Genomic DNA, 19562 nt, shown 5'->3' with positions numbered 1-19562 from the left:
CCCCAGAGTAACCCTGGTGAAGACCCAGCCAGCATAGGCAGGCTGCACACCAATGCAACTGACAGGAGGAAAATCCACAGGGAAGCAGCGGCTGGTTTTGGAGCCTGAAGCGCAATGTCCCAACCAGGAAACCTTGCTGTTGGGCTTTGGACTAAGAGTGGAGGGGCTGATTGCAGCTTCCTGAGGTGGTGCAAGCATGGCACGCAGCCCTAACCCTTTGGGGCAGTCTCAGTGGGGATCCAGCCAGCACGCACAGGCTACACACCTCTCTGGAAACTCAGAAAAAACAGTCCTCAACAAACAAGATCCATAACTTTGGCTATCTTGCCATGCTACTCTTTCCTATCTATCTGATCCCTCCCCTCCCTGCCCCAGCCGGCTTCATTAACATTGGAATTCCTGGGCCAGAGAGTGAACTTCACTGCCATTTTTTTTTCTTTTCTTCTCTAACCCATTCTCCCAAGCTGGGAAAAACAGCATTTAACAATCAAGGGAAAAATCCTTCCCTGACTTCCCTAAACTGGAATAACAATACAGAACCAGCTCCATCCAGGTAAAAGAGACCCACAGTCTATGGCTTTCATCCCTACAGGGAACCAGGTGGCTATTAAAATGAAAAGGCAATTCTGATAGAGATCTGACTGTAATTGTTTTAGCAAAGCAGTGGAAAGGCAAGTTTTGGAGGTCAGATGACTCTCTACCTATTAAACAGAGCCCTCGCCAATCCACACCAGGGAACTGAGGACCAAAGCTCCACCCACACCACCTAGCAACCTGCTACAGGGGTCTAAGAATAGTGACACCTACCAATCTTTGAGGTACAACCATTGGGTGCCTAAGGTACAGTGACAGACCCCACCTACCAGAGTTCTCTAGAGAATAGAGACACTCTTACCTCACTGGCACTTGGGGGAAGGCTGTCAGCATCCTGCCTTCCTTGGAGTGTGACCCCCTGCCACTACTAGAAACTGGCACATACAACCATCACCTCTACTCCTCTAAATTAATAGGTGAGACCATACACCCCACACCAGGTGACCAACTACCAGGACATCTGAGCTGGTTCTGTTCAAGAATAGTGAATGGACTCATAGGCTCATATACCTGGTAACAGCTCATACCAGCTGATAACAGGACATAAGTGATTCAAAAGCTACAACAATCAAGATAGCACAATCTAGTAACCCATCTGGGTGTATTGAAACAAAACAAAACAAGAAGATAGGACTCAGTGAGCAAATATAAAAGGAACCATTACAATATCTCATAGATGGCTCAGAGACAGCAGTCAATATCAAATCACATAAAGAAGCAGACCATGATTGCTTCTACAAACCCCCCAAATCAAAGAGTCTAAATCATTCCCAGATGTAGATACATTCCTGGAATTGCCAGATGCAGAATATAAAAAACTAATATACAGAACGCTTCAAGACATCAGGGATGACATCAGAAATGAAATAAGGCAATCTACAGAAAAAGCCAAGGAACACACTGATAGAACAGTTGAAGAAATCAAAAAGATTATTCAAGAACATAGTGAAAAATTTAATAAGATGCAAGAATCCATAGAGAGACAGCATTCAGAAATTCAAAAGATTAACAAAATTACAGAATTAGACAACTCAGTAGGAAGTCAGAGGAGCAGAATTGAGGAATTAGAATGCAGAGTGGGGAGTTGGAGGATAAGGCAAGTGACATCAACATATTTGAAGAAAAATTATTAAAGAATTAAAAAAATAAAGAAACCCTAAGAATCGTGAGGGAGTCTATCAAGAAGAATAACTTGAGTGTGATTGGAGCTCTAGAACAGAGGGATAACAGAAAATACAGAGAGAATAGTTGAAGATCTCTTGGCAGAAAACTTCCCTGGCATCATGAAAGGTAAAAGGATATCTATCCAAGATGCTCATCAAACCCCATACAAGATAGATCCCAAAAGAAAATCACCAAGACATATTATCATCAAACTTGCCAAAACCAAGAATAAAGAGAATATTTTAAAAGCAGCCAAGGATATATGAAAAGTCACCTACAAAGGAGAATCAATAAGTTTGGACTACTCAGCAGAAACCATGCAGGCAAGAAGGCAATGGGATGAAGTATATAGAGCACTGAAGGAGAAAAACTGTCAGCCAAGAATCATATATCCAGTAAAACTCTCTCTCAAATATGAAAGTGAAATTAAGACTTTTACAGATAAACAAAAGCTTAGAGAATTTGCAAAAACCAAACCAAAACTACAAGAAATACTAAAGGAAATTCTTTGGTCAGAAAAATCAATATCAGATACCAACTCAACACAAGGTCACTGAACAAAACATCCTGAAACCAACTCAGATAGGGAAATCACAAAACAAGATTAATTAAAAAAAAATTGCTCAAAATGGGGAATCATTGATGTCGTTATGTAAAAGGTTACAATAATCAAAAAGGACAGACTAAATACAGGAGGCATAGATCTTCCATATGGAGAGTAAACCAAGGCGATATAGGGGGATACAAGTTAGGTTTTTACTTAGTCAAATAGGGGCAAATATTAACGTAATCACAAAGAGATCTAACAATTCCATACTTCAAAATAAAAACCAAGATAAACATAATGACTTGGCAAAAATAAATTCAACTACTATGAAAATGAAAAACACACAATCTACAAAGAAAAACTTCTCAGCACAAAACAGTAAGTGGAAAAATGAAATTGTCAACAACACACACAAAAAGACATCAAAATGACAGCACTAAACTCATACTTATCTACAATTATGCTGCATGTAAATGGACTAAACACACCAATAGACAGGGAGATGCAGACTGGATAAACAAAACACAATCCGTCTATATGTTGCCTACAAGAGACACACCTTAGACTTAAAGGCACAAACTAAAACTCAAAGAATGGAAAAAAATATACCAAGCAAACAACAATCAAAAAAGAACAGGAGTGGCCATATTAATTTCTGACGAAATAGACTTTAAAGTTAATTCCACCACAAAGGATAAAGAAGGACACTACATAATGATTAAAGGGACAATTGACCAGGAAGATATAACCATATTAAATATTTATGCAGCCAATGACAGGGCTGAAAGATACATAAAAAAAAACTTTAATAGAATTGAAAAGTGAGATAGACATCTCCAAAATTATAGTAGGAGACCTAAACACACCACTTTTGGTGAAGGACAGGGCATCCAGAAAGAAGCTCAGTAAAGACACAGAAGATCTCAATGTCACAATCAACCAACTTGACCTCATAGACATATACCGAACGCTCCACCCAGCAGCTGCAAAGTATACTCTTTTCTAGTGCACATGGAACATTCTCTAAAATAAATCACATATTAGGGCATAAAACAAGCCTTCGCAGAATCCAAAACATCAAAATAATGCAAAGCATCTTCTCAGACCATAAGGCCATAAAAGCAGAAGTCAATAACAGAAAAACCAGGGAAAATAAATCAAATACTTGGAAACTGGACAATACCCTGCTGCAAAAAGACTGGGTTATAGAAGACATTAAGGAGGGAATAAAGAAATTCATAGAATTCAATGAGACTGAAAACACTTGCTTTCAAAACCTTTGGGACACAGCAAAAGCAGTGCTCAGAGGTCAATTTATATCAATTAATACATACACACATAAAGAAGAAAGAGCCAAAATCAAAGAACTGCCCCTACAACATGAACAAATAGAGAGCAACAAAAGAAACCATCAGGCACCAGTAGAAAACAAATAATAAAAATCAGAGCAGAATTAAATGAATTAGAGAACAGAAAAACAATTGAAAGAGTTAACAAGGCCAAAAGCTAGTTCTTTGAAAGAATTAACAAAATTGATAAATCATAGGCCAGACTAATTAAGAAATACAGGAAAAGAAGCAAATAACCAGAATCAGAAATGAGGTGTACCATATCACAACAGATCCAACTGAAATTAAAACAATCATATTGGATTATTACAAAAAATTGTATTCTAACAAATTTGAAAACCTACAGAAATGGATGAATTCCTAGAAACACACTACCTATCTAAACTAACACAAACAGAAGTAGAACAACTAAATAGACCCATAACAAAAAAAGATTGAAAAGGTGATCAAAAAACTCCCAACAAAAAAAAAGCCCTGGCCCTGATGGCTTCACTGCAGAGTTCTACCAAACTTTCAGAGAAGAGTTAGCAACACTACTACTAAAGGTATTTCAAAGCATAGAAAAGGATGGAATACTCCGTAACTCATTTTATGAAGCCAGCTTAACCCTGATACCAAAACCAGCTAAAGACAGCACAAAAACAGAAAAACACAGACCTATATCCCTCATGAACATAGATGCAAAAATCCTTAACAAAATTCTAGCCAACAGAATTCAACAACATATCAAAAAAATAATCCACCATGACTAAGTGGGATTTATACCAAGTATGCAAGGATGGTTCAATATTAGAAAAACAATTAATATAATCCACCACATAAATAAAACAAAAGACAAGAACCACATGATTTTATCAACTGATGCAGAAAAGGCATTTGACAAAGTCCAGCATCCACTCATGATAAAAAATTTCAGCAAAATAGGAATGAAAGGAAAATTCCTCAACATAATAAAGGACATTTATACAAAACCAACAGCCAACATCATCCAGAATGGAGAGAGCCTGAAAGCATTTCCCTTGAGAACGGGAACCAGACAAGGATGCCCTTTATCACCCCTCTATTCAACATTGTGCTTTAGGTCCTAGTCAGAGTAATTAGGCTAGACAAAGAAACAAAGGGCATCTAGATCAGCAAGGAAGAAATAAAATTATCTCTATTTGCAGATGACATGATCTTATAAACAGAAAACCCTAAGGAATCCTCCAGAAAACTACTGAAACTAATAGAAGAGTTCAGCAGAGTATCAGGTTACAAGATAAACATACAAAAATCAGTTGGATTCCTCTACACCAACAAAAAGAACATCGAAGAGGAAATCACCAAATCAATACCATTCACAGTAGCCCCCAAGAAGATAAGATACTTAGGAATAAATCTTACGAAGGATGTAAAAGACCTATACAAAGAAAACTACAAGGTACTACTGCAAGAAATCAAAAGGGACCTACATAAATGGAAAAACATACTTTGTTCATGGATGGGAAGACTTAACATTGTAAAAATGTCTATACTACCAAAAGCCATCTATATATACAATGCACTTCTGATCCAAATTCCAATGACATTTTTTAATGTGATGGAGAAACGAATCTCCAACTTCATATGGAAGGGAAAGAAGCCCTGGATAAGTAAAGCATTATTGAAAAAGAAGAACAAAGTGGGAGGACTCACTCTACCTGATTTTAGGACCTATTATACTGCCTTAGTAGTCAAAACAGCCTGGTACTGGTACAACAGATACATAGACCAATGGAACAGAATTGAGAATCCAGATATAAATCCCTGTACATATGAGCAGCTGATATTTGACAAAGGCCCAGTGTCAGTTAGTTGGGGGAAAAGATAGTCTTTTTAACAAACAGTGCTGGCATAACTGGATTTCCATTTGCAAAAAAATGAAACAGGACACATCCCTCACACCATGCACAAAAACTAACTCCAAATGAATCAAAGACCTAAACATAAAGACTAAAACGATAAAGATCATGGGAAAAAAAAATAGGGACAAGGTTAGGAGCCCTAATACATGGCATAAACAGAATACAAAACATTACTAAAAATGCCAAAGAGAAATCAGACAACTGAGAGCTCCTAAAAATCAAACTCCTATGCTCATCTAAAGACTTCATCAAAAGGGTAAAAAGACCACCTACGACTGGGAAAAAATTTTCAGCTACAATATCTCTGACAAGAGCCTGATCTCTAAAACGTACATGACTCTGCTAAAACTCAACCACAAAAAGATGAACAACCCAATTAAAAAATGGGCAAAGGATATGAACAGCACTTCACTAAAGAAGACATTCAGGTAGCTAACAGATACATGAGGAAATGCTCTCGATCATTAGCCATTAGAGAATTGCAAATCAAAACTACAATGAGATTCTATCTCACTCCAACAACGCTGACATTAATCCAAAAAAATACAAAACAATAAATATTGGAGAGGCTGTGGAGAGATTGGAATACTTATACACTGTTGGTGGAAATGTAAAATGGTACAACCACTTTGGAAATCAATTTGGCGCTTCCTTAAAAAGCTAGAAATAGAACTACCATACGACCCAGCAATCCCACTCCTCAGAATATATCCTAGAGAAATAAGACCTTTACAACAACAAATATATGCACACCCATGTTTATTGCAGCACTGTTTACAATAGCAAAAAGATGGAACCAACCAAAGTGCCCATCAATGGATGAATGGATAAATTATGGTACATTCACACAATGGAATACTATGCATTGATAAAGAACAGTGATGAATCTGTGAAACATTTCATAACTTGGAGAACCCTGGAATGCATTATGCTGAGTGAAATTAGTCAATTGCAAAAGGGCAAATATTGCATAAGACCACTATTATAAGATCTTGAGAAATAGTTTAAACTGAGAAGAACACACCATTTTGTGGTTGCGAGAGGGGGGAGGTAGGGAGGGTGGCAGAGGGGTATTCACTAGATAGATAGTAGACAAGAACTACTTTAGGTGAAGGGAAGGACAACACTCAACACAGTGGAGGTCAGCACAACTGGACCGAACCGAAGCAAAGAAGTTTCCTGAATAAACTGAATGCCTTGAAGCTCAGTGAAGCAGGGGTAGGGGTTTGGGGACCATGGTTTCAGGGGACATTTAAGTGAATTGGCATAATGAAATCTATTAAGAAAACATTCTGCATCCCATATTGAAGAGGGGCGTTTGGGGTCTTAAACGCTAACAAGCGGCCATCTAAGATGCATCAATGAGTCTCAAACCACTGGGATCAAAGGAGAATGTAGAACACCAAGGACACAAGATAATAGCGAGTCCAAGAGACAGAAAGGGCTACATGAACCAGAGACTACATCATCCTGAGACCAGAAGAACTAGATGGTGCCTGGCTACATCCTATGACTGCCCTGACAGGGAACACAACAGAAAACCCCTGAGGGGGCAGGAGAACAGTGGGATGCAGACCCCAAATTCTCATAACAAGACTAGACTTAATGGTCTGACTGAGACTGGAAGAGCCCCTGTGGTCATGGTCCCCAGACCTTCTGTTGGCCCAGGACAGGGGCCATTACCGAAGCCAACTCCTCAGACATGGATTGGAGTGGACAATGGGTTGGAGAGGGATGCTGGTGAGGCGTGAGCAACTTGGACCAGGTGGACACTTGAGGCTATGTTGGCATCTCCTGCCTGGAGGGGAGATGGGAGGGTAGAGGGGCTTAGAAGCTGGCAAAATGGATTCAAAAAGAAAGAGTGGTAGGAGGGAGTGGGCTGTCTCACAGGGGGGAGAGAGAGTAAATGGGAATACGTAGCAAGGTGTACATAGGTTCTTATGTGAGAGACTGACTTGATTTGTAAACTTTCACTTAAAGCACAATAAAAATTCTTAAAAAAAAAGTATATAAATATACAGCCAGGCCCTTTCAAATGGCCAAATGTCACAGTAAATGATACACGAGAGCAGACTAAATACTCTTAATTAAGGAGAGACCGAAGAATCTGAACATGCTTAAAGCTGAGGAGTCTAGAAAGGGATATGGAAACTTTATTGTGAAGCTAAGAAACTAAGACATTTTCTTGAAGCATGAAAAATAAGTATGACACAGTTAATTAGGTCCCACATCACATAACACAATGGGTGGGTGACAAGTAGAATTTCTTCAAAAAAAGAGGGAGCAATAATGTGTGAATGAAAAGTAAACTAAGATGAACTCCAGAGTGTCATCAAAATGGCCCAGAAAAAGGATGGTGAAGATATAATTTATTTAAGCCTCCTGCTCTTCTATAACCATGATGTCCACGTAGGATATGTTCAGGCTAATGTTTGCTGTAGTGTTACATTCAGGTATTCGGGTACATTAGAATTTTTAAATACACTGCATGATAGTCACAGCAATAGGTTCAAATGATTGTTTTGGAGCAGTCTAAAAGACTAATTTCATTATTTATTGAGAAATATTTCTGCTGCACATAGATAATCTATAGCTATATCTATTTACATATATAATATGTCTTTTATAAGTTATTTCCCATAGAAAAACTTTAGTCATTTAACTATTAAAGGAGGGGGTTGATGAGAAACCACATACTCTTAGATGGATATTAAAAAGTTTTTCTTTGAATATTAGTTGCCAAAAAGAGGATTCAGTTCAGAGTTTTTAAAAAACTGAAAAGTTTAAGGAACCTGTCCCGTATCCTCTTGGTCCTCACCCCATAGATAATGGGATTTACCATGGGTGGGACCAGAAGATAGATGTTAGCTACAAATATGTGGACATGGGAAGCCACATGGTGCCCAAACCTGTGGGTGAGAAAAGAGAAGAAGGCTGGAGTATAGGACACCAAGATGACAAGGACATGGGAGCCACAGGTGCCCAAGGTCTTGAGTCGGGCGTCTTTAGATGGGAGGTGGAAAACAGTGTGGAGTATGAGTATATAAGAACAAATGATCAGTATAAAGTCCACCCCCCCAGTAAGGAAGGCAACAGTTAGGCTGTAGGCTCCACGAATTCTTGTCTCAGCACAGGCAATTTTGATGAGGGCCATGAACTCACAGTAGGTGTGAGAAATGATATTGGTTTTGCAATAGGGAAGCAAATGCAGCAGGAAAGGATGAGGACTGAAAAGCACAGTTCCCCGGAGTACAATGGGTAGACCTATCTTTCCTATCACTGTGTGGGTCAGAATCATCGAATGTCTTAATGGATGACAGATGGCTACATAGCGGTCAAAAGCCATGGCCAGAAAGAACCCAGATTCCATGGTGGAGCAAGAATGAATCAGGAACACTTGAGTGAGACAGGCTTCATAATGAATCTCTCCGTCATTGAACCAGAAGAGGCTGAGAACTTTTGGCACAGCTGTAGTGCACACAATAAGGTCAGCCACAGCCAGCATGCAGAGGAAGAGATACATTGGCTCATGAAGTTTGGGGTCTGTCTTAATGATGAACAAAATGGAGAAGTTTCCCAGTAGGGCCAAAAGGTAGACCACACAAAAGGGGATGGACATCCAGATGTGGGCAGCTTCCAACCCAGGAATGCCAACGAGAATGAAGGTTGATGGATGGACATCAGTCTTATTATAAGATGGCATAACAGGTGTCATTTATTTTCCTGTAAAATAATCAAAATAATCATTTCTAATATTCAAAATTTCTGATCAGTTAAATAATCCAAAATTGCAGGCCATTGAAAAATTACAATGCATGCAAAAATTTAGATGAAGATTATATCATTATCTAACAGGGTGCTAGCTATTATCTCTGCCGCCAATAAAGCACCAGCTGAACCAATACGTTGAAGGCATCTTCAGTGAGAACTACAGGAAGTATTTTGTTCTCTTTAGGTAGGTCCACTGAGCTCTGTGAACTTCCTAACCCATGAACAGAGCAGTTTTAGTAATCTTTACTCATCTATTTCCAAAGATATTTTCTCATTCATCTGTATTTGTAATTTGCAGTGCAATTGATCTATAGAAGTTAAATAGGCAAAATATCTAAGCACCAAAACACAGAATTAAATAACTTAAAGATCTTAAAATCTCCTAGCAAGAAGTGATGTCATTTGCAAGTTTAAGATTGTGTAAAAGGGATAGATTTGGAGTTGTTGCTAGGAGTCCATTCTGAATGAAATACTGCCCGGTCCTGCCCCATCCTCACAACCATTGCCATGTTTGAGCCCATTGGTGCAGACACTGTGTCATCTCCTTAAGGGTCTTCCTTTTTTTTCCTGACCCTCTATTTTACCAAGCATGATGTCCTTCTCCAGGGACTGGTATCTCCTGATAACCTGTCCAAAGTATTTGAGACAAAGCCTCACCACCCGTGCTTCTAAGGAGTATTCTGGCTGTACTTCTTCCAAGACAGATTTGTTTTTTCTGGCAGTCCATGTTATATTAAATAATCTTCACCAACAACATAATTTAAAGGCATCAATTCTTCAGCCTTCATTATTCAAAGCTCAGCTTTCACATGCGTATGAGGTGATGGAAAACAGCATGGCTTGGGTCAGATGTACCTTAGTTTTCAAGATGATGTCTTTGTTTTTCAACACTTTAAAAGAGGTCTTTTGCAGCAAATTTGCCCAGTGCAATATGTCTTTCGATTTCTTGACTGCTGCTTCCATGGCAGTTGATTGTGCATCCAAGTAAAATGAAATCCTTGACAACTTCAATCTTTTTCCCATTTATTGTGATGTTGCTTATTGGTCCAGTTGTGAGGATTTTTGTTTTCTTTATGCTGAGGTGCAATCCATGATGAAGTTTGTGGACTTTGATCTTCATCAGTAAGTTCTTCATGTCCTCTTCACTTTCCACAAGCAAGGTTGTGTCTTCTGTATAACACAGGTTGTTAATGAGTCTTCCTCCAATCCTGATGCCCTGTTCTTCTTCATATAGTTCAGCTTCTTGGATTATTTGCTCAGCATACAGTTTGAATAGATATGATGAAAGGATATAACCCTGACACACATCTTTCCTCACTTTAAACCACACAGTAACCCCTTGTTCTGTTTGAATGGTTGCCTCTTAATCTATGTACAGATTCCTCATGAGCACAATTAAGTGTTCTGGAATTCCCATTCTTACCAATGTTATCCATAATTTACTATGATCCACACAGTCGAATGCCTTTTCACAGTCAACAAAACACAGGTAAATACCTTTTTGGAATTCTCTGCTTTCAGCCAGAATTCATTTGACATCAGCAATGATATCCCTTGTTTCATGTCCTCTTCTGTATCTGGTCTGAACTTCTGGCAGTTCTTGTTGATATGTGTTGTAACCACATTTAAATGATCTTCAGTGATATTTTACTTGTGTGTGATATTAATAATATTGTTGGATAATTTCCACATTCTGTTGGATCTTCCAGTCTTTTGTCCAAGTAGCTATCTTCTAAATTTCTTGGCATAGACAAGTGAGCCCCTCCAGTGCTGCATTTGTTTGTTGAAATATCTCAATTGGTATTTCAATTCCTGGAGCCGTGTTTTTTGCCAATGCCTTCAGTGCTGCTTGGACCTCTTCCTTCAGTACTATTGGTACTTGATCGTATGCTACCTCCTGAAATGGTTTGGAGGTCAAAAAATGCTTTTCGGTACAGTGATTGTATTTCTTCCATCTTCTTTTTATGCTGTGTCATTTAATATCTTCCTGTAGAATTCTTCATTATTGCAACTCAATGCTTGAATTTTTTCTTCACTTCTTTCAGCTTGAGAAATGCCAAGCACGCTCCTTCCTTTTGATTTTCTAGCTTCAGGTCTTTGCACATTTCATTATAATACTTTATCTTCTCAAACCACCTTTGAAAATCTTCTGTTCAGTTTTTGACTTCATTTCTGTAGTTTGCTTTAGCTACTCAACATTCAAGAGCAACTGGCAGTCTCTTCTGACATCCATTTTGGTGTCTTCTTTCTTTCCTGTCTTTTTAATGACCTCTTGCTTTCTTCATGTGTGGTATCCTTGATGTCATTCCACAACTCATCTGATCTTTGCTTATTAGTATTCAGTGCATCGAATCTGCTTTTGATATGGTCTCTAAATTTAGGTGGGATATACTCGAGGCTGCACTTTGGCTCTCGTGGACTTGTTCTAATTTTCTTCAACTTCAACATGAAATGGCATACAACCAGTTAATGGTCTGTTTCACAGTCAGCCCCTGGCCTTGTTCTTGCTGATAATATATCGAGCTTTCCTATGTTCATTTTCCACAAATATAGTTGATTTGACTCCTGTGTGTTCCAACCATCGAGGTCCATGTGTGTAGATGCCTTTCTTTGTTGTTAAAAAAAAGGTGTTTGCAATGAAGAAGTCGTTGGTCTTACAAAATTCTATCATATGACTCTGGTTTTGTTTCTATCACCAAGATCATATTTTTGACCTACAAATCCTTCTTCTCTGTCTACAACTTTTGCATTCCGTTTTCCAGTAATTATCAATACATCCTGATTGCATGTTCAATCAATTTCGGACTGGAGAAGGTGGTAAAAATCTTTAATTTCTTCGTCTTTGACCTTAATGGTTGGTGGGTAAACTTGAATAATAGTTGTTTTAACTGGTCTTCCTTGTAGATGTATGGATATTAATATATCTCTGACAGCTTTGCACTTTAGGATAGATTTTGAAATGTTCTTTTTGGCCATGAACACGATATCATTCCTTTTCAATTTGTCATTCCTGGGATAGTAGACCATATGATTGTGTGATGCAAAGTGGTCAATACCAGTCCATCAGCTCACTAATGCCTAGGGTATCAATGTTTATGCATTCTATTTCTTTTTTGATGATTTCCAATTTTCCTAGATTCATACTTAGTACATTTCATGTTCCTACTATTAATGGATATTTGCAGCTGTTTCTTCTCATTTTGAATCATGCCACATCAGGAAATGAAGGTCCCGAAAGCTTAACTCCATTCACGTCATTAAGGTTGACTCTGTTTTTAGGAGGCAGCTCTTCCTCAGTTGTCTTTTGAGTGTTTTCCAATTTGAGGGACTCATCTTCCAGCCCTACATCAGACAATGGTCCACTGTTATTCATAAGGTTATCACTAGCCAATTTTTTCAGATGTAGACTGCAAGGTCTTTCTTCCTAGGCTTTTGAGTACTTAGTGAGAAATAGTGCAATGGTAACAAAATGAATAGAGTTAAATGTTATGGCTGTTGTTAAGTGCCGTTGCATTAGTTCTGACTCCTAACAACTCCTATGTACAAGAGAACAAAACACTGTCCAGTCCTGCACCATACTCACAATCATTTTTATGTTTGAGCCCATTGTTGCAGCTACTGTGTCAATCCATCTAATTGAGGGCCTTCCTCTTTTTTGCTGATGTACTACTTTACCAAACATAATGTCCTTCTCCTGGGACTGATCCCTCCTGATAACATTTCCAAAGTACGTGAGATGAAGTCTTGCTATTCTTGCTTCCAAGGAGAATAGAGACAAGAATTCTAATTTTCCTGATTTTTGTCATAAAAAATTTGGATCACGACAAATTACAGAGCATGGCTTGAGACTGTAATGCCAAAATTTGAAAGAATAAATAGATTGTTTGGAATGACCAGAAGTAGATGAATTCACATGAACATGGGACTTATTCAGGACGATGGCAAGGGATAAGAGGGGTCTGATAACATTGTGGCAAGACACAAGTGGCTCAGTGCCATGTTAATGACTCTCCACTGGACATAGAGTGTGTGTTGCTCTGAGCTGAGCAGGCAACAACTGTAACAATATGATTATAACTTATAGTCTTAAATTATTTTGCTCCTGAATATATATGTATATATATGCAGGTTATCAAACAACTCTGTGATTTCCTCTTGATTAAGACTAAAGATTTCTTCATAGCAAATACCTTTTTTCAACTGCATAAACTGTGACTGTACACACGGACCACGCTAGACAGAATGCACAGGAATCAAATCGACTAAATCAATGGAAAGAGTTGATGGAGAAGTGCAGTATCATTAGTGAGACAATCCCAGGAGCTGACTAGGGAAGGGGCTACCAATTGCTCAAGATGAACCTGAAAAAAATTAAAACTAGTCCATGAGAGTCAAAGTATACTCTTGAGAATATCCCACATGAATTTAGAGATCATCAAAGAAAAAGATTTGATTCACTTAACACTGATGACTGAAGAGTAGGAGAGTTGTGGAAGGACATCATACATGAAGAGACTCAAGGTCATTAAAAAGACAGAAAAGAAAGAAAAACAAAAACGGATGTCAGAAGAGACTCTAAAGTTGTTCTTGAACATAGAAAAGCTAAAGCAAAAGAAGAAATTATGACAGAAATGCGCTAAATAGAATAGTGCAAAGGGTGGTTTGGGAAGACAAAGTATTATAATTAAATGTGCAAAGACCTGGAATCAGAAAATCAAAAGGGAAGAACCTTTCAACACTTCTCAATATGAAAGAACTGAAGGAAAAATTCAGTCTTTGAGTTACAATATTGAATATGGGCAAAAAATTAAACAACTCAGGAAGCATAAAAAAGAAGATGGAAGAAATACACAGAGTCACTGTACCAAAAAGAATTGGTGGGCATTCCACCATTTCAAGAGGTAGCATATGTTCAAGAATTGATGTTATTGAAGGAAAAATCCAAGCTGCACTGAAGGCATTGGCAAAAAATCAAGGATCCAGGAACTGACAGAATACCAACTGAGATTTTTCAACAAACAGGTGCACTTGAGAAGTGCTTCTCTCGTCTATGCCAAGAAATTTGGAAGACTGCCAACTAACTGGAAGAAATTCATATTTGTTCCCCTTCCAAAGAAAGGAGATCCAACAGAATGTAGCAATTATAGAACAATATCATTAATATTACACACACAAGTAAAATTTTGCTGAAGATTATTCAAAAAGGGATGTAGCAGTACATCAACAGAGAACTGCCGAAAATGCAAACAGGATTCAGAAGAGGATGTGGAATGAGGTATATTATTGCTGGTGGCAAATAGATCTTGTCTGAAAGCAAAGAATATGAGAAAGATGTTTACCTGTGTTTCACTGACTATGCAAAGGCATTTGACTGTATAGATCATAACAAATTCTGGATAACATTGCAAATAATGAGAATTCCAGAACCCTTAATTGAGCTCATGCCAGACCTATACATGACCAGTAGCAGTCATTCAAATAGAATAAGGGGATAGTGTATGGATTAAATCAGGAAAGGTGTGTGTCAGCATTGTATCATTTCACCATACTTTTTCAGTCTGTATGCTAAGCAAATACTCTGAGAAGATGGACTATATGAAGAAGGACAGGGCATCAGGATTGGAGGAAGACTCATTAACAACCTGCAATATGCAGATGTCACAACTTGTTTACTGAAAGAGAAGAGGTCTTGAAATACTCATTGATGGAGATTCAAGAACGCAGCTTTCAATATGGATTACACCTCAACATAACCCACTAAAAAAACCCACTGCCGTCGAGTAAAGAAAACAAAAATCCTCACAATTGGACCAATAAGCAACATCATGATAAACAGAGTAAAGACTGAAGTTGTGAAGGATTTCATTTTACTTGGATCCACAATCAATGTCCTTTGAAGCAGCAGTTAAGAAATTAAATGATACATTACACTGAGCCAATCTTCTGAAATACAGCTCTTGAACATGTTAAAAGGCAAAGATATCATTTCGAGGACTAAGGTGCACCAGACCCAAGCTATGGTATTTTCATGCAAAAGCTGGACAATGAATAAGGGAGATAAAAGAAGAATTGATGCCTTTGAGTTTTGGTGTTTGCAAAGATTATTGAATAATGATGGACTGCCAGAAGAATGAACAAAGCTGTCTTGAAGTAAGTACAGCCAGAATGGTTCTTACAAGTGAGGATGGTGAGACTTTGTTTCATGTACTTCGGGAATGTTACCAGGAGATCCCATTTCCTGGAGCAGGACACTGTATTCGGTAAAGTAGAGAATTAGTGAAAAAGAAAAAGACCTTCAAAGAGATGGATTGACACAGAATCTTCAACAATGTACTCAAAGGTAGCAATGATTATGAGGGTGGCACAGGACCTGGCAGTTTTTCCTTATGTTTTCTATGGGGTCACAAAGAGGTGGAGCCAACTTGATGACACCTAACAAGAACAATAGGTAATTTAGGGGTTCCTGGTGGAACAGTGGTTAAGCGCTTGTGTGCTAACTAAACAGTTGGTAGTAAAAATCCATCAGTGGCTCCAAGGGGGAAAAGACTTGGCAATCTGATCTCATAAAGATTACAGATTAGGAAACCCAGTGGGGCTGTTCTACTCTGTCCTATAGGGTTACTATGAGACCCAATCAAATCAACAGTAGGCAGCTTATTATATCCAAATTTCAATTCATGATTTTTTCTTTGCTTATCATGGTCTCCATACATTGACTTATTCCCTGCTACTCCCATACAGCAGTGTGCTGATTAAACTTATTCTATTTCTTAAAACTATTACAATGACACTTTGAAAATTGTACTGATCCTTCAAGACAATTTTTTCTTCTTTTTAGAAACACTGTTTCTGAGACACTCCATTTAAGCTGCCTATAGTTGTAGATATGTGTAAAATATGATTTTTTTTGACCAAGGAAAAAAATTTAAAAACTCACCACCGTGGAATGGATTCTGACTCATAGTGACCCTGTAGGACAGAGTAGAACTGCTCCATATAGTTTCCAAGGCTGTAAATCTTTAAAGAAGCAGACTGCTACAACTTTCCCACATGGAACAGCTAATGGGCTTGAACCACTGACCTTCTGGTTAGCAGCCAAGCCAGGGTTCCATGTGACCAAGAAAAGAGACCTTTAAATCAGTGTCCATTGAATTATGTGTAGCCGACTGGACATTAATACTGGATTACAGTAAAAAAGCAATTTTTGCCTCAATCTGTCTTTGAAGTTTCATACCCAAAGTTTCAGTTTACTTTGGCTATTTGAATTGCAGGGTCCTTAAGGATGGATAGGAAACTCTGGTGGCATAGTGGTTAAGAGCTATGGCTGCTAACCAAAATGTCGGCAGTTCAAATCCACCAGGTGCTTCTTGGAAATTCTATGGGGCAGTTCTATTCTGTCCTATAGTGTCACTATGAGTTGGAATTGACTTGACGGCAGTGGGTTTGTTTTTTTAGTACGGATGGATATTAAATTTTGAGCATTAAAATAACTGGATATGCTAGTCAAGGAAGCTTTGGGAAGTCTAGGGAATGGCAGTTCTGAATCATGGTATAAATCAAAACAAAATGAGGATATAGTAAACTCAGACTATTGGGGAGTTATGTAATAGTGTAATAGCCAACATTTCTAAGCATTTCCTCTGATCCTGTTGCTTTTCTGAGAAGAGTTAGTCTATTCAGTCATTTAAGTTTTATCTTTATTTTAAGATGAGTGTTTAAGTAACTTGCGTAACGTAAAACAAGTGGTAAGTGGTAGACTTGGGTTTTGGTTCAGACATTCTGATTTCATAGCCCTCATTCACAACTGTTATGATAAAGTACCCTAGTGGTGTGTCAGTCTAGTTACATTTGTGTAGGTGAGGGGATACACTGACCTAATGGTGTGGCAGACCATTTGTGTTTGTGTTTATAAGGGAGAGCATGGGGAACAAACTGTATACAACACTAGAATACACCATCAGCTTTGCTTTGAAAATAAATGCTGGTTAAAAAGGAACCCACATCCCCACATACACACTCTATTTTAGCAAGGAACTGGTCCAGATCTAATCCTTCCTCTTCCTAATCAACGCTTTCCCAATGCACTTACTCTCAGTAGATGAGCTATTACCTCACAGGAAAAATTAACATCACGAGGCAAAACTCTCTCTCAATCTGACCCGATCCTACTGTCATGTTTACGTGTATACTCATTGAGCTAGAATATTTTTATATGCTTTCCCTTTTTTGGTCTCACAATTAAGCCTTTTATTCTTCTATCTATATATGTGGTTGCATCCAAATTCTCATCTTCCTCTCATGCTTTAACTTTAACCCTTTCCATTTGCTATAACCCTTAGCTAAATAAGTTTCATTATGCCCCAGACAATTTGAATATGTTTACCCAATAGAAAATACATGTATGGATTACAGTCATGTGCCACATAACGTCTGCTTGGGCAATGTCCGACCCCATATACATCCACGGTCCAATAAGGTTATGATAGAGTTCAGAAATCCCCATCAGAGAATGGGATGTAGCAGACGTAATCAGACACAGCGAATGCAACAGATTCGCTCAGCAACAAATGCTCAAGCAGTCTCCAGATTATGAATGAGTTCTGCTTCTAAATCTGTCTTTAAGTTGAATTTGTATCTAAGTCGGAACAGTTGTGTATGGTTCATGTCTAACATCAGTCAAGTATTTGTCTTAGTATATCATATACAGCATACTTTTCTTTGCAGCCCTGGTGGCACAGTGGTTAAGAGCCTGGCTGCTAACAAAAGGTCAGCTGTTTGAATCCACCAGGCACACTCCTTGGAAAATTTATGGGGCAGTTCTACTCTGCCCTATAGGGTTGCTATTCTGACTTCATGGCAACAGGTTTGGTTTTATAATGGGTACCTATCTATGCATAAAAATCATTAAAAAACACTAAAATATCTTTAATATGTAATAATGATAATGATGTTTTGATGCCAGTTGCAAAGTAGTGCCCATTTGTTGTTATGAACCATTTTATGAGGAATTTTCAATATAATAGGCTTTACTAGGGGTTGGTTAGTAACTAAGGGTTGTACTTAAGTCAGACTTCCTAACCCAGGGACTGCCTGCAATATGGTGTTCCCACAACATCCAAATTACCTAATGTCCTATTTCACGTTAAGCGACACATGGCTGTGTGTAGAGAGAAAATTCACAGAGAAGTAAATGCAACTGTACTATTAACTTAAAATAGATTGTAGCCTAACTTGTAATCAGAAAATTGAAAATTAATACTAAATTAATAAAAAATGCGTATTAAATGTTTAGCCAACAGAATATCAACATTGATGATAACAAGTATTAGTGAGGTTTGGAATAAATACCAAGTCTTATGCACAAATGATAGGATTGTGAATTGGCCCAAATTTAGAAGATGGTGTAGTAACAAACATTAAAATTTTGTTACAGAACTATTAACTGGTTGCAACCCTAAAAATAATTTTCACAAATACATATGGAAGTATATACAGTGATTTAAATTGTAAAATTGTCTGTAATAGAAGAAAAATTGAAGCACTCAAAATGTCCCTCAAAAAAGGAATACTTAAAAAAATCTTTGGTATATTCTTACGTGGACTGCTCAGCAGCAGTTAAAAATAAACAAGGTATATAGAAATATAGAAAACATCCAAATTTTAAAAAATATATAAGAAATAAATTTTGCTATCGATATTAACATATGCACATAAAATTATATAAACAGTCAATATGAACACATTTATATCATGAAGTCTATAAACACACACAAAAAATAACCTAAAAAGTTACACAGCCACCTTGAAAGAGTCTAAAAAAGGGGATGGATAGGAAGGCAAATAGACAGAGTGTGATTTAGCTTTATCACTTTGGTTTGAATTTTTGGAGCAGTGCCCATACTTCCAATGTATTCATTGCCTAGATAGTCCACGGTAAGTATGTAACTAATGAGGAAGAATTGTAACGGCGTTCATCAGAAAAAATACAAACCAAGAAACAACTAATTTCATGTGGTCTTCCATGTCTTATAAAATACTAAAGAATGGATTTAACTCCTTGAAATACCTTCTCCCATATTCACTGCAAGAAGAACTGTGAAACAGCTTAATCTATGAAAGCAGAAATCTTGTCTCATTGTCCTTTTTGGTACTTCTTCACTCATAAAAATCCTCAGTAATATTTTGGTTAGAATTGAAGATTCTACTCACACATCAGTTTCTCCCAAATTATTTGTCTAGCTGTCTGATACATCA

The 19562-nt window shown here is 37.8% G+C and overlaps 1 protein-coding gene across 1 annotated transcript; it reads right to left on the bottom strand.

Annotated features, from left to right (window-relative positions):
• Positions 1-8289: 8289 nt before the first annotated feature.
• Positions 8290-11338, bottom strand: LOC126079938 (olfactory receptor 52D1-like). Its single transcript, XM_049891292.1, has 2 exons — positions 11323-11338; positions 8290-9251 (listed from the first exon to the last, which is right to left on the bottom strand). The coding sequence occupies exon 2, from the start codon at positions 9238-9240 to the stop codon at positions 8290-8292; it is 951 nt and encodes a 316-aa protein (XP_049747249.1). The 5' UTR covers positions 9241-9251; positions 11323-11338.
• Positions 11339-19562: the final 8224 nt, after the last annotated feature.

The sequence above is a fragment of the Elephas maximus genome, chromosome 7, assembly GCF_024166365.1.
Source record: "Elephas maximus indicus isolate mEleMax1 chromosome 7, mEleMax1 primary haplotype, whole genome shotgun sequence".
Lineage (NCBI taxonomy): Eukaryota > Metazoa > Chordata > Mammalia > Proboscidea > Elephantidae > Elephas > Elephas maximus.
Note: the sequence above shows the minus strand (reverse complement) of the source record. Positions and strands in the feature narration are given on the sequence as shown.